Source organism: Astatotilapia calliptera, chromosome 7 (genome assembly GCF_900246225.1).
Source record: "Astatotilapia calliptera chromosome 7, fAstCal1.2, whole genome shotgun sequence".
Taxonomy (NCBI): domain Eukaryota; kingdom Metazoa; phylum Chordata; class Actinopteri; order Cichliformes; family Cichlidae; genus Astatotilapia; species Astatotilapia calliptera.
This window is the reverse complement of record NC_039308.1, coordinates 33,468,101-33,484,825: the sequence shown is the minus strand read 5'-3', so window position 1 is coordinate 33,484,825 and position 16,725 is coordinate 33,468,101. Positions and strand designations below refer to the sequence as shown.

The following is a 16,725-nucleotide window of genomic DNA, read 5'->3' as shown; positions in this document are numbered from 1 at the left end:
TTATTTAGAGTTCGTCTGTGTCAAATATGTTGTGGAAGTGTTCTGTCCTCAGTAAGAGCTGCCTGTTTCTAAAGGTTTGAAAACACTACTTGACTTGTTCCTGAGTCATCACGTTGTGGCTCTGGCTTTCACATTGTTGTGGTGATGATGAAACGACTCACGAAGATAGTTTGTCACACTCACTGAAATAAACACGAGCGTAGTGAGACAGTTGTTCAGCACACCCACCGATAAAACAAATCATCCAGTTGAGTCACACTGAAATTTTTAAGAACTAAAAACTGAAAAGGCAAAGTTAGACTTGGTCAGACATTATTTAACTAACAAGTTACACGAAAGAACACAGAAATTAAACGACTGTGCTAGAATATTGAACTAAGACTATATTCTGAGATCCAGCAACTATCGCACTGCTCCTTTATGAGTAACAGAGAAAACAGTGTTTGTCATTTTGATGTCGCTGGCCAGAAATTTGTTAGTAATTGTTCGTGTTTTGACCTTGATCCTACATTACAGATGATCTGGATGATGGTCTTATGTGTTTGTGTTGTGGCTTGGTCATTCTTGAAAATGAGATTTTTGATCTCAGTTACGTAATGGACATACTGTATACTGTCTGGCTTAAAGAAGAAGAAGAAGAAGAAGAAGAAAAAGAAAAAGCCTCCAGCTGGATTTAACTAAGCAAACAGGTAAATCAAGAAAACAGTTGAGATTACTGAAGCTGCTGAAACTAGGTTAAGAACTGTCCGAAGCATTATTAAAACCTGTGATAGTGGTCAACCATCAAACTGCAGTTATAAACTCAGAGTTTTAAATTTTGTGGGTTCATGATTTTTTGTTTTAGTTTCATATTGTTTACGGTCTTCAGTTATTTTGCTATTTTTGTGTCTTTTTGTCATTTGTGCCTTTAGTTTGTTGCTTAGTAAGGCTATAGATGTGTGAGCTCCCTTTGATGATGCCATTCTGTTCCTTCAGTCCTGTCTCTATGGTTGTCTTGCTGCATCAAATTTGTATGTTTAAGTCTTTAAGGGTGTCCAAATTCATGGGCTGCATCCTCCTGGAGGGAATCTACACAGTGACATCCATTCAATTTTAAATTCAATTCATTTTTTTTTATAGAGTGCCAAATCACAGTAACAGTCACCTCAAGGTGCTTTATATTGTAAGGTATACTTACAAAGAAAAACCCAACAATCAAATGACCCCCTATGAGCAAGCACTTTGGCGACAGTGAGAAGGGAAAACTCCCTTTTAACAGGAAGAAACCTCCAGCAGAACCAGGCTCAGGGAGGGGCAGCCATCTGCTGCGACCGGTTGGGGAGGGGGAAGGAAAACAGGATAAAGACATTCTGTGGAAGAGAGCCAGAGGTTAACAACAAGTACAATTCAGTGCAGAGAGGTCTATTAACACATAGTGGGTGAAGAAGAAACACCCAGTGCATCATGGGAATCCCCCGGCAGCCTACGCCTAATGCTGGACATACAATGTGCGATATTTTGGCCCATTTTGAGCCGATTTTTCAGTCGTGCGACCGTTTTGGGGATCGACCCGAGTTTGGCCTTAATCGTGTGTCGTACATCGTATACGTGGGGTAACGAGAAGTGATTAACACCTCACGACCAGCTCCCGATCATCAGTCGTTTGGTCGTAAGAAAATCAAACCTGTTTGAAATCCTGTCGGCCGTCGTGAGGGTGTCAACGCAGCGTCTCACACTGCGCACGCGCAAACACAGAGATGAAAGCGAAAAGACAGAACAGCACAGCAGTGCAGCGTGTGATCCGGACACAAGGGATGGAGGCACAACTTGTAGAACTGCCAAGCTCATCTGAGCCTTTTCGATGTGGCCTCACAACAACCGTGAAAATAGTGTAAACTTTTGTGTTATAACCTTCATGCTATGGACACACAGTGTGAGCACTCAGGTTGCACAGAGCAGCGGGCCGTATAGTATGAGACCCTGCATCGTGACCTACGAACTTCTAACCCCTACGAGTCAATCGTACAGTTTGAACAGGAGCTGAATAACACGACTGAAAAAATTGCACAGTGTATGCCCAGCTTATTGCAGCAAAACCACGGGAGGATTCAGGGTCACCTGAGCAGGCCATCAGCCTACTAAAAGGATACAGAAAAATCCAGTTGAAATAGTGTTAGTTGTCATCACTGGTGCTGGTGGACTCATTTGAACACCTCCGAAATTTGCAAACGCGCAAGTATTCCTCTTCTTCCTCCAAATCCTCTCGGGACCTTTTCCTCGTGCCTCCAGTTTCATGGTTGTCAGGCTCTTCATGGGCATCTTCAAAAAGTTCATCATTACTGCTCTCAGAGTGATCATACACAATTGAGCTGGTCCCCGAATCAGAGTTTGCGAGCCTGGATTTTTTGCTATTAGGCTTTTCTTCATCTCCATCTTCCTTTCTGGATCTTTTCGTGGATCCAACAGGCAGCGGTACCTCATCAGCAATATTACCAAGATGAGGACAGCCCTCGCTATCAGTGTCACAGGCAGAGATAGAGTCAGAGTCATCATCAGAAAACTCCTTGCTCCATCTGATTCTTTTGTTTGGTTCCACATCTTCCACATCCATCTCTCTAGACCTCTTCCTGGATACACCTGGCTGAGGATCCTCTTCTGGGATGTACGGGTGAACATCCTCACAGTCTTCAAATGCCTCATCAGAATCGTCATTTTCAATGCCGACAACAACAATAGCGTTATGATCATCATGCAGTTCATTGTTGTCAACATTGGCATTATTGTCTCTCACATTAATATTGTGATTGTTTACATTGTTGACATTGCCGTCATTGACATTGTGAAAGTCAATATATAAGACATCATATCGATCCTCTAATTCATCTAGTAGCTCAGTCAGCCTCCAAAAAAAGATATCATAGAGAGTAACATAAAGTCTTTCCAGTAAACCCCAGAATCCACCAACAGGTTCATAAGCTGGCTCCTGATCTCCTCTTGGAAACATTTCTGGGTTAACCTGTCGGCCTGCAAGATCATTTTATCTTTTAATTAGCATTCATAAGTATCTGCTGAAAATCAGTTTTTCATCAATTTTACGACTGAGTACATGTGCTTACCATTACGGTTATTTTGTGATCCATCTCCGCTTCCATTCATTTTGACTACAAGGAACAGAAAACAACAATGATCACTAAAAAACTCAGAATGTTCAGCGAATTTGCTTTTTTTGTGATAACTTTAGGCTACGTCCACACGTACACGGGCATTTTTGTAAACGGAAATTTTCCTTTTTCGTTTAAAAAAAATTCCCGTCCACATGTGCAGTTTTGAAAAAATATCTCCTTCCACATGTAAACCCTAAAAACAAAGTCAGGAACATGCCAAATCCTAACTGTGTAGAAATATTGGCCAATCAGAAGTCTAGAAGCCTGGGAGGAAAACCTCACAAAACCTTACGTACTTCTGAAAGGTTTTTGTCTTTTTCTGGAAAGGCAGCTAATGTTGTGTTACTTTCAAGTGCCTTCATCATTTCAAATGTTAATAACTAAAGACAGCATTTTAGCTGGTATAGACTCATAACTTTGGAATGGACAAAATGCATATAGCATACATGAATGTAAATTTTTTAAATTACATTTATTGCAAACCGACGTCAGGATTTGTGTTGTGAGAGCATCTGTGTTGAATGATGCTCACTCTGATGCCTCTGTCTTTCTAAATGGAGGGACAGTAACTGTGTGTGTTCATGTAAGCATGTAAAAACGGCAGATACTAAGATTAACAGCAGAGCTTCTGTCACTCTAAGATATGATTAAGAACATTTTCTAATTTATGTATAATTTGTCAAATATTACAACAGCTGACAAATAGTTAAGTCTTCATTTGTTTTCCTGAATAATAGATCCACATCATCCTCTCTATGATGTAAAATATAGTCTAGACTTGCACAATGTAAAGTACATAAATACTGTCCTGGCAGGCAGGAAAATCAGGCTTTATATTTAAGTAAATGATCTTAAGTCTATAAAATGAAATTTGAGCTTACTTTAGTTCTTGGTAAATGACAGAGCAGTTAATCCTCAGGGAAATGTAGAAATTTCACTAAATAGTCGTCTTCCTTCATACGGTTGCAGTGTCTCTTCAGTTTTGTTTTCATATACTGATGTTTTCATTCAAAACATGTTTAAATGCTGTGATGCCATTCTAGCATCATAGACTGCAGAATGTACATAGATTCTTTTTACATCAAGTTGTATGCACAGATTTTGATATCTTTTATATAGAGACAAAAAATACTTAAGACAGAAGTGAATCTTAAAAACTAAAGCAGTCAATGTGTGTTTTTTTTTTTTATTCTAATAGTTACTGTAAAGTTCTACTCTAAGAGATTCATCTTGGCCTTTATGCAGGATTAAAGCTCAATAATGAGGACACACACAAAATATAATACATTTCTTTATGATTGTTAGGCAAAAACAAAGAGAACCCAAAGCTATCAAAACATATATCCACAGTCTTATTCTTGCTCTGCTCCCTAATTTTCCCCTGGAGGCATCACTATGGCAACAAAACAACATGCATTAAATGACGTTCCAAACAACAACCAAACTGTTTTCAGTGCTTAATATTTAACATGTCTTCATTATAAACTGTATTTGTGCAAATCAGTGATGTTGATGTGCACAGCTGGGATTCAGACTTCGGAGGGTTAATCCAAAAATTAGGTTTTATGGCAGCTTTGATGGATGAATTGATGGATGGACGGTGCATAGCAGTCAGTTTTACAAATGTAACAAAGGAAAATACGACATTTAAAATGACAACAAAATTCCACATTATATCTAAATGACCATAAAGTTTATTGTGATAAACTGTGTAATACAAGCATGTAGTTGATGCAGTAACTGAGGACACAATGTTACTAAAACAGTATAATCTCACACATTGTCTGTGACATACAGTTTGTTAATACTGAGTGGTTGTTGGAGCAGGAATCCTCAGAACCGCAAACTCCACGGTTTGCGGTTCTGAGGAGCAGAAACTCCTTATTGCAAAAATAAGGAGTTTTGCAATACTTTGCAAAACTCCTTATTTTCCTGTGCTATGAAATTCTGGGAATGGGAAATTCCTGAGGAACGAGAAAATCTGTACTTTTCTCAGTCGGCATGAACTTTGACCTTTTCTTCGGATGTTTAACTATATGGGTTTTCCCTGTCCTATTGATGCAAGCCTGTTCATAGTTTCTGTACTCTAAGTGACGAGGCAGCAGTGGAGCAAATGAGTATAAATACCAGCACCTTTTCCCTCAGTCAACCATCACAAAGGAGCTGACAAGAGTCAACGAGAGAGTCAAAGGATCTGACCACCTTAAACCACTCAAACCTCCTGAAGATGAAGACGTTCAGCGTTGCAGTTGCAGTGGCCGTTGCACTCATGTGTATTTGCATTCAGCAGAGCTCTGCCACATTTGCTGAGGTTACAGACTGTGTTAAATTCATGTAATGTGCTTCTTCTGCATGAATTTGTTGTGAAGATGCTAAGATCTGTTTTCTTTCTCTACAGATACGAGAACTGCAAGAGCTACAAGAGGCTGTGAGCAATGACAGTCCAGCTGCTGAACATCAGGAGATATCAGCTGACTCATGGGTGGTGAGTTTCATTCAATAAATGAATGAATGAAGACAGTAATTGTGAGATCTCTCAAATACAGGAAGATGTTTAAAATAGACTGTGCACTCACAGCTTTACATAAAATTAGAAACAATGAAGTGACTTGCAGCTGACGATAAACTCTCTGCTCTTCTCCTCTTTCACACAGATGCCGTACCACAGACAGAAGCGTGGCATTAAGTGTCGCTTTTGCTGCGGCTGCTGCAATGCTGGTGTCTGTGGATTGTGCTGCAGATTCTGAGAATATCTACCTGCGATTATCACATCAACCACTAAATATAGACTCTTATACATGAAATGATTTAACTGCTTAGCATTTGTTAAAGTCTGACAGTGTTTCTTCCTCTGGTCATCCTGCTGTATCAGTGAACAGTGTACCAAGCATTTGGAACAACAGTATGTTATTATATTAAAAAGTTCAGAGTCACTATACTATAACATGTGCTGTTTTTTTTTTTCTGTTTCTGTCTGACAAGAATTAAACATTAATGGAAACCAGTGACATGAAGCTCCTGTTGTACAGGTTTTGTGCTGATATCAGTTAAGAGTTGTTGCCTCATACTCTTGCCCATGTCGTATGTGGTACAACCTGTTAATAGAGCCAAGCCATTGATAGCAAAAGTAAAGTGAGCATATTTTCCCATATTTGTAATTATATGAGTGGGGAGCATCTCATCATCATTCAATTTTACCACTAATTTTGACAAAAATGCAGTAATGTACAATAGCTTTGAGCTGATGGACTGGTTGGTTGGTTATTTGAAAGTTAAACCAAGCATACTTTTTTTTTAAGAATGTAGAAGTGTTAGATAATGTTTCCTAGAAACACTTTCTATACAAGTTCATTCATAAATGTTTTAGACAACCTTATCTTGACAACCTTTCACTGAATTTATTTGGAGGTGTTTTCACGGTGTGCATATGAAGTTTCTAAGCTGCGTGATTAATGCAGGAATCCCTCACACAGAAGAAAAAGAGAGAATAGAAAGATTTGAGTACAGCAGAAATTTGATACTGGACATAATAATAGAAAACATCTCAACAATACTGAGAGACGTTGCACTGTGGTGAAACTGTAAAGTAGGTGTAACACTGTGTAATGCTGTTTCAGATAATATCTGTACTGTATGTGCGCTGCATTCGTTCTGCAGAACATTTAAGCAAAAATATTTCACGACACTTCAAAAAAAGCTAGAGTAGCTGTATCATGTGGATGTAGCGTATCACAAACAGGCTCAAAGCCAGTACAACCAAACGTGATCAAACGTCAGGCCAAGGTGGAACTGATTCCTATCTTCTGTAACTTCTACAACACTGTCCAATAGAGACACATGAATGAAATGCAGTGTCATTAAAAACACTGATGATTTTTTTTCATATTGTTCATTTTAAAATTTTTATATACTTACATCTGAATAAACTTTTAGGCATTACGCTGACTGATTGATGCAGAATTCCCATTGGACTGTTCCCATCACGACCCAGGTGATCAGTCTCTCGATAGCTTTTCCTCTGGTTCCTGCTCTCTGCTGACACTCCTAGCTCTAGCCACGTTCTCCATTCCATCTCTTTAAACAAATTCTTATGAATAGTTTAACCATGTGCATTGAATCTGCGTTTGGTTCTAAGCCTTCTGGACCCGTCATTCGCGGTCTACTTGGGCCGGGTCCTCAGAAGGTCGGGTAGGCCGGAAGTAAATGGCTGTGAAACTGGACGGTCTAGCTTTCTGATTAGCGTCACCGCTGTCTCGGTGGAGTTTAATAAACTCGGCCGCCTGCTCCCTGCTATCTAAAATATAACAGGACACTGGCGTAAATTCTCGACCATCTCACACTTCTATTTAATCAGTTTTCTGTTTAACGTTTATTCAGCTGTGTGAAAACCAAGGAGGAACCAAGCAGATATTTGAAGTTTACACAGCTACATTCTCGCTGGAAAATATGTTAAAAGTTTATTTTGTGACCCAGAAAGAGTAATAAGAGTAATATTAAAACTTAGTAGTGGCTGCCATTGTTGGAAACTGGAATTGGCTGGGCTGTGCTATGAATTCTGGGATATGGTTGGCCACGAAGGATACACCCGACCCATCCTTCAAATTCGGGAAAAGGAGGACGCATTTGTTGGCTGCGTTTGGAGTCTACGAATTTGGACAGCCTTTGGTGCGTCGCTCTGACGTAATCGGCCTACAAATGCTGCCTCCGGAGGATGGAGCCTGTCACTACCCGATCCGCACCAGAAACCCGATCGGTACCACGCATGCGCAAATCTTACGTCACTTCCTCTCTTTGCCAACATTGCGACAGTTAATGTATTTGAGTGACACGGTTAGCACCCAGTTAGCTCATAGCATGCTTTTCTCCTCAACAGAGAGCGTCCCCTAATCGAACAACAGCTCCGTAAAATAAGAAGAATGGCGCCTAATTACAGACTTAATAATACTGACTTAGTAATATGTCACATGAAGATTCATCAGCCAGATGAAGTGTTTACTGACAATTGACAGCGATAGCGGACATCATCATTACTATTCCAACAATCCTCTCCACACAGACAATCATAAACACACTCGACTATCACTAAATCAAATTTAACACGCATTTGTAATGACGCTCGTTCATTTTACAATAGGGCTCATTCGCTCAGTCACCAGGTGGCGGTATCCTCGTACACTGGGGAGTAAACTGCCATTAAACGAAACAGAAGAAGAAGAATACTTCTGCACATGCACGGTACGAATGAGGTAGACCCGATTTGTACGGTCCGACTTTGCACATGCGCAGTAAGGATCGGGGAGTCCTGATCCGTAACTATCGTTTTATTTTTCGTTTTTGTCTACATTATATTGAAATGTTTCATTACTCCAAACAATTTAGGCGATACTTATTATTCTTAACATCTTAACAGATATTCTGACCCGTAACTATTGTAAAATGCTTCGGCCGGAAGTAGACACCTTTCTCACATGCATGTGTAACCGGTTTCTGCGTCACCCCACTGCAACAGTTCGGCCCAAACAGACTCCTCGACTCTGCGTTGTGTTGTGTTTTTAAGAAGACAAGGAGTCTCTGATCGATCGTTGCCACATTATTTGCTGAATGGAAACAGCGGTGTTTTATCAGTGCAAAGGCTCGCCACACACCACTCCAAACAGCACACTATGGCAGAACATCCCATTAGCATTCTGCTTTAGCATACAGTTTCACACAATAATAAACAAATGAAAAGTACATAAAACGGGTGTTGTGGACATGTGTCCACTACGCCCTTATTACACTCGGTGCCCATCAGTTAATCAAACATCTTTTACGTGTCTGTACTACTTAGCTACATTGTGTGTGCAACAATACAACTCACCTCTCGTATGGCTACGGCAGACTGGCAGCGATTACTGCAGCCAGCCTCACCTAACCAGCCACACCAAGAGAGGGCAGTGTTGCCAACTCCTCAGTAAGGAAAATCGCTGTTGGTTGTCCTAAAAGTCGCTAGAAGTCGCTAAATGACGTCATCGCCTAATTTGCATAATTGGTCATGCTAATCTAACTGTAACCTATGTTGTTGGAGAGAGAAATAACATCGTGGAAGAGACATAAAGTGAGTAAAAAACGTCCTAAAAGCATTTAGAGTTTATTTAGAACTACAAATTAAATTTCTTTTAGCAATTATTGTTTTTTTTAATGTCACAATTCCAACCCTGCTCCTTTACCCGGGCTTGGACCGGCAAAAGTGACCCAAAATAGGCACTCTGGTGGAGTTACTTTGTGTGTGTGTGTTTATAAGTAGTTTTAAACCTTGTGATCCATAAAACAGCATAAGAGTAAAAGAGTAAAAGAAGAACTGACTGCGTTACAGCACCCGCTGCTTGTTGAGAGTAGCGCTTTCACGTCTTTTTTAGCGACTTTTTGTTGTTTTTTAAAGTGTATTGTGCATAGTATTACACAACACTGCATAACCATTACATAACTGTGACATTTTCTGGACATGTTTGCTCAAACCCACGATGCAGACTTGGAATTGGGGGTTTTGCCAACATGTTCTCAGAACTGACTTAAAATGCAATTTCAACTGCAAACAAAGGGCCTCAGCAGATTTCTGTGGTTATTCTTACACCACATAAAAAACAGCAAGACTTCCTGTATTTTGTTTTATGTTTACTTGTTTTCACCTCAGGCTTAAGACTTCCTTTTTAGATAAGACCAAATATTTTTTACATGAATATTTAAAACATTTTTCATGAAAGAGGGACCATAAAAACAATGGTGATAGAGAGAGGACACAACAGTTTCCTGTATTCAGCATTGAATGAATCTCTCTATTAAATGACCGACTGCTGGAGTCAAATCAAACTTAAAGCCAGCAGCAAACCAGCAGCTGTGAAGCCTCATGACTGACCTACAGACAAATGTGACAAAAGTTGTGTGTTCAATCTTGGTGGACTGAGCTGATATACGATCGCCTCTAGTCACCGTTTTGATGTTTAAGGAGTGGGCAATCTGTCCCCTATGGTGTTCCCAAACAAACTTCAGACAAGCAGACCTCTGGCCCACTTAGAGGACAAAGGGGAGATGGAGGAAGGGCTGGAGAGAGAAAAGAGGAAGACAAACAGAAAGGGAGAGTAAGCGATGGAGAACTGCTTTTAGGCGTAAACAATAACAATATAAAATCAGCATAAAAAAGAGGAAGGAGCAAGATTAAAGGAAACAAAAGAAAGGGAGGAGACAAGTAGAAATATGACAAACAACAGGAAAAGCTTCGATAAATAACTATCATTACTGGCAATGGGAGGGTATGTGCCAGAGCTGCCACTACTCCCCCTAGAGGATACATAGAAGCTCCTAAAGAAAGAAACACTGACATCAGTGCCTTAAAGTGTATCTGAGAAGGCACACACAAGGCAGGGTGTAGAAAACTTCCCCTTCCCTGTCTGTGCTCAGTTAGAGGAAATGCTTTGTGGTGGAAATTTACTCGTTTTCTTGGTACTATTCCACCAAAGACCTTTAATTAAAATGAATTTAAACTTTAACCCTCATCCAATAAGGAGACTACTGACTCAGAGCCAAATTTTATTTTAGGAAACATGAATTCATACATGATCTTTTTATGCATGAAAAAGCTTCAGTAATTTCATGTAGCAACTCGTAAGCCATCTGGAACTTACCGGGACCATATGATATCGCGCAAACATGAGCAATGCATACATTTATGCAAAACTAAGGCTATTTAAACGTCATAGTCAGTTCTACGTTTATGGCAGGGGAAGGGCTAAAAAACTGACAGGAAGTGAGTGTTTATTCTGCAGAATGATACTGATGCAATCGCGATTAACCAAGAATAACGTCTTCATGACTGCATCATGTTTGTGGCTCTTAGATGCGGTGCCTTTTGAACACCAAAGATTAAATGATTAATGGTGGAAGGTTATTAAACATATACAGAAATAAAGAACTGTCAATAGACTTCAAACTGGTTGGTGAAAATGGACAAACAAACAGGCTAATAATAAATAAAATAAAAATAAATAAACCAACTTTCTTCCAGTTTGTATATAATACAAAATGATGGTGTTTACGTCGTAGTACTGTATGAATGCTGCACTTTACAGGAAGTTAACGCACCTCATTTGGTTCATGCTGTGATCAAGTTAACTGTGACAGCTGACAGTGTGTGATACGTTAAATTAGGAACCATGGCAAACAAAAAGCCAACAAATACTTCCATCAAATATAAAAGTCAATGTGGATGTAGGTGCCTTTCACTACATGTTCCATGAGGCCCGTCCACTGAATTAATGATAGACGTAGCATCCGTGAAGTCCATCTATTGGTTTTGGGCTCTGCATTTTGAAGTCTCAAAGTCTGGCTCTATAAAGCCTCTATCTTGGGTTTTCACAGCTCTAAGGCATAGTGTGAAATACTATACCCCATGATTCAGCATCTTGTAGAGTCACTTAAAGCAGCACTTACTTCAGATCATGATTTATCAGCTTTCTCAGTCTCTGATGTTGTTATAGGAAGATTTTAACCCACTCTTCTTTACATTGCTTCAGTTTATTGCAGTTTGCAGACATTAGTTTACCCACAGCTCTCTTTATGTCCCCCACACCATTTCACTCCCGTTTAGGTCTGGATTCTGACCAGGCCATTGCAACACTAGTATTTTTCTATTTTTCAGTCATTCTGTTGTAGATTTGATAGTGTGCTTGAGATCATGGTCCTGTTACCAGGCTTTACTTGTGGAGCAGCCGACCTTATGTTTGAGACAGGAAAACATCAGTGTTCATGTGTTCAGTGTTGCTCATGAGTAACTCATGAGTTCATGCTTAACTTAATGACCACAAGGTGCTCAGGTCCTGTGGCCGCAAAACAAGCCCAAATTATAACCCCTCCACCACCGTGTTTGACACTTGGTATAAGGTGTTTTTATATGCTGTTTTTGGTTTTCACCAAGTGTATCACTGTGCATTATGACCACACATGTGGTCTTGTCTGGCTAAATGACATTGTTCCAGAAGTCTTGCAATTTGTTTAGTCCTAAGATGTCCTGCCATGTGGTTTGTAACGAGAAGAGGCTTTCTCCTGACAATCCTTCCAAACAGGCAATATTTGTGCAGACCAACAAACTGCCCAAATTTCTGTTGGTCACACTTCCTAATGATAATTTGTTTGTTTTGTTCGTTTGTTTTGTTAATTTATTTCAAACATGTGAACAATATACAGGTACATTTAGTGAAAAATATTTAATCAAGTGCATTTGCTAAGTGGAACCGGGCTGCCACTTACCTTCTTCAATCCTGTTGAAGCTGTAAGGGTGCACTTAGTTTAGGGCTGCACAGAGTCCTGTGAACTTCATTTTCACATGAAAGCATGTGAAAATGAATGCTTACACTTTGACCTTTTAATACATTTATAATAATGTGTTGAATCTACCTCTAAGACATTCCAACTGTGTGTGTGGTGGTGTTGATCAAGTGGGACAAAGGTAAAGGTGCTGCTAAGACCGTCCGTCCTGCTGTTTCTTTTTGCAAAGATAAAACCACTACTACTTCATAATAACCCCTGACTTCATAAAAAAAAAGACTTGCATTTGCACTTTTGAATCAATGATTGGGTCGCTCAGTAGGTTATAATGAACTTGTGTTGAAATTAGGTGGAATTCAAAATGGTATCAGTCTGAAAAGGCCACTTGAGTTCATTAATTTTATCAATTTAATTTAGACATCAAGGGACACTTTTTAAAGGCCACTGGATGACCAGATTTAAACAAAAACAAAGTGCATTTATATTTGATGTCCGGTGCTGTGGTAACAGTTACTCTGTGACAAGTGACTTGGCTTCTTCTCAAAAGCCCAAAAGGTTTTTTAATGTGTTTGAAGTTATTGAGGAAGACGGGGGATGGCTTTACCGACACCAGGAAGGAAACAAAGGCAGAGAGACTGGGTCACCTAGATGGAAATGAGACCGTGGACACGGTTGTTTCAGATGCTGCAATAGCAGAACATACGCCATCGCCTCACAGTAACAAGGTTTTGGGTTCAGATCTGCTGGTCGGTGTCTTTCTGTGTGACGTTTATGTTCTTCTTGTTCCGGCTGAAGTCCAAAGACATCCCTGTTAGGTAGCCTGGGGATTCTAAACTGGCCGGGCAGGTGAGGTAAATAAGGTGCTGTATTGAATGTATAGGTTTTGAGTGGTCAACCCTATTTTTAAAAAACCTTTATAAAATGTAAAATCTTATTCCAGAAAGAAACCAGGAAATATGAATTTCAAATCAAGGTAGAGTATCTCAAATTTGTGACTCTTAAGGAGTTCTTGATCCTTGCACCATGTCATTTCCTGTGTCTTTCCCCTCATTTCCTGTCAACCAACTTTTGTGATTTTTGCAATTTCATATCTTAATAAAAAATCTTCTTCTGAGCTCATATATTAATATTACAACATAACTCTATGAGCTAGCTTTATACCATTACTGTAAACAATATTTATGTGACCAAATTTGTGGTAGAAAGCTTTTAAAAGCTGTTGTGCATGATATTTATTTTCAAGACTTTTTCCTACATTGGCACTTTAACACCTTGCACTTTTAAACCTTTCTACAACTCAGAGTGAGTCATGTATGTGCTGGGAAATAATACAACAGGTAGGCGGGGGGACAAACAGACAGAGCGAGTGAGAGAGAGAGAGGGAGAGAGGAAGTGGTGAGGATGCTCTACAGTCGCTGCAGCACTTGGCTCCTCATTTCACCACAGTCAGCCTAAGAGCTGATATCACACAGTATTTCTCTGTCACTGCCTTTTCCCAGACACGCATTGGCCAGTTTCTTCACAGCACCATGCCGATCAAGGTGAGTGAGAATCTCTTCTTTTTTCCGCCTCTCCACTTTGTGTTAAGGGGGGCAAGCGGTCAACTTTTCCATCTTAATCTGTGCCATCTTAGCTGTGAATGTGTCATTGTTTTAGCATGTGTGGGCCATTCGTGTGCCTCTTTAGAGGGAAGATATGCTGGCGATGGTATCACAAGAGGAAATCAGCTCCACTTCCTTTTCGTCAGAGAAAAATAAAATGTGCCATAGCCAGCTGGCGAGGAGTTGCCATCATTTGCATGCATGCAAAACAGCTGCCGTGTGTGTGCTGTGTGAGGAGGGTTCAGGTTTAAACATTCACATGAACTGACTGAGTTAAATATAGGCCTTCAGTGAAAGCACTCAGCTAAAAGTAGACATCAATTCAGAGGTCTTTTATAAAAAGCAGTGTAAAGGACCGGCGTTGAGTTCCTGTTCGAAATGACAGAGTTGTAAAGAAGTGATCACTCAGATGTGTGTGAGTTTGGAGGATGTTAGCAATACTGCTGACGTTTGTTGCATCATAATGAAATGTGTTTCTAGTCTAGACTATATTGAGATGAGGGCCTGTGGGCTCCACTCAGGGTGGAATGTTTAATATTTTAATATAACTTTTATGGACAATATATGACAATACCAAAAGATCCATCTGTGCATGTTCAAGCAAGAATGTCATACTTAGTTATACAGTATAGTGTCAGAAAGTGCTTTATAACCCAGTACATGGTATATAAATGAAGGACATAACAGCAGCACAACGTTTCAAGAAAGGAAAGAAACAACACTAAAATGTGAGATAGAATATTCCAGCTCAGAAGTAACAAATGCATCATCAGCATCAACAGTAGTAAGTTAGTGTAAAGTAGCTTGACTTATGCTAAATAATATTGTAATTTACAAAATGAGCCTCAAATTCCATAAAAAAAGAGACTGGAAACATGCTTATATTAATGGATCTTCTTTATATAAGGAGAGAAGTCGCCATCTTTGACTGTTAGAAAAAGAATCAGGTTTAAGACGTGATCACATTAGCTTTGCCTTTCAGTTGCCTTAACCCTTTAGAGCCGATCGGAGCGGGCACGCTCTGTTTTGCGTAACTATTTTTAAATCCCGGTAGCACTGCAACCATGTAAGCTAGCGCAATAAATTTTTTTTGCATATGAAACCGGAGGAGTTGTACTTACATCTTATGCCATCAGCTTGTCCTAGGTCACGGTTTCCTTCCACATAAAGCTTTGCAAAAACTGCATAAAAAGCGCTTGCAGGAACAAAAACGTAATATTCCAGAAACACGCTTTGCCGATCCGATCAGCTGTTCATAACACTTCCTACGTTGGAATAGACGTCAGCGCGAACTTTTGCATTTCCGCCATTACCTGCCCGAAACTGGAAGTGACGTCATTTTCGTGGAAATGTAGTCTTTTTTACCATCAGGGCCTCAGGGCCTATACTGGTCTTTTTAAAAGTTATCTTTGACTTTATGACTTTCTGTGTCGTTTCTGGGATGCTTAGGACTCATATTGCACTGCTGGAAATAGTTTATTTAGATGCAGATGCTGCTTTTTTGCAAATTCGTTTTTCCTGCAGTGTATAAAAATTGGTGTATTTCAAAAATAAAACTATGAAGACACTCAAAATAAATTTCCTGTGGTGGGAAACTATTTTGTGCAACTTTTTTGTATTTACAGTTTTGAGGGATAAGCCTCTTAAATTTCTCTAACTAGAAATATATGTTAAAAAAGCAAAAACGATTTTCAATTTTTTTGTAGTTTATTGCACTTTTTTGCAATTTATGTAATTACTATGCACTTAATGAATACATATTATTAAAATCTAGGCTATAATGGTTGTATTGATGTATAGCAACTTGAAATGCTCCCAGAAATGGCTCCACAGCAGGTAAAAATATAATATAAGCTCTGGCGGACTTGGTTTTATGGTAGGTCTTAAAGGGTTAAGGAACATTCAGCTTTTATATACAGTAAATGCATCACTATTGGCCCCTTTTAAGCCATCCAGGCATGAATATAGAGATAACTCCTAAATTTAAATAAATACTTTTTTTGATGGACTGAATTGTCTTAACACTCCTTCAGTGGCTGTTTGGGTTGGCGATGACTTCCTGTACCAAAGCTGAGGAATTCAAATATCTTGGGCTCTCAATTGGCTCAATTTTGGCTCTCCCTTAGATATAGAGTTAGTAGCTGGGTCATTTCTGACAAGCTAAGAGTGGAGCAACTAATCCTCCACATCGAAAAGAGCCAGCTCATTTGGTTCAGGTATCTGACTAGCATGACTCCTAGGTGAGGGGTTTTATGTCTTATCGGGAGCAAACCCAGTTGAGTTTGCATTGCATTACTAGCTTGGCCAAGCCTCAATGTCCCCTCTGAAGAGTTGGAGTAAAGTTGGAGTCAATATGTAAAGTGTTGCAAAGCCAAACCAAAAATAATCTACCAAAGAGTTTATGTCCATACAATTAACCTCATTCACTGATCTGATCCACTAGGTCAGTTTTTAATAATCTTTAGCAAGGTTTTTATATCTATTCAGCTTCTAATTTAAACATGCAAAGGAGAGCTGCAGGTGAGATCCTTGAAAAAACAAGTTTTGCCGTCACGACCCCCTGAAAAGACAGTTGCATTCTCTTAGAGACAGACCGCGAAACCACATCCTGAAACAGTGCTTAAATTAGACAGGGGCTTGTCTGCCAGGATAGAGTTTTCAAATTTGCTCATTAAACAAGA

At 39.6% G+C, this 16,725-nt stretch overlaps 2 protein-coding genes across 2 annotated transcripts; one reads left to right on the top strand and one right to left on the bottom strand.

The window, feature by feature from the left end:
• Positions 1-1,952: 1,952 nt before the first annotated feature.
• Positions 1,953-4,122, bottom strand: LOC113027386 (bromodomain-containing protein DDB_G0270170-like). Its single transcript, XM_026177000.1, has 3 exons — positions 4,025-4,122; positions 3,096-3,140; positions 1,953-3,003 (listed from the first exon to the last, which is right to left on the bottom strand). Exons 2-3 carry the CDS (start codon positions 3,133-3,135, stop codon positions 2,153-2,155), a joined length of 891 nt encoding a protein of 296 aa, XP_026032785.1. The 5' UTR covers positions 3,136-3,140; positions 4,025-4,122; the 3' UTR covers positions 1,953-2,152.
• A 541-nt stretch (positions 4,123-4,663) lies between these two features.
• On the top strand, positions 4,664-5,987 carry LOC113027365 (hepcidin-like). Its single transcript, XM_026176981.1, has 4 exons — positions 4,664-4,743; positions 5,289-5,454; positions 5,542-5,628; positions 5,798-5,987. The coding sequence occupies exons 2-4, from the start codon at positions 5,371-5,373 to the stop codon at positions 5,888-5,890; spliced, it is 264 nt and encodes an 87-aa protein (XP_026032766.1). The 5' UTR covers positions 4,664-4,743; positions 5,289-5,370; the 3' UTR covers positions 5,891-5,987.
• The last annotated feature ends 10,738 nt before the right edge of the window (positions 5,988-16,725 follow it).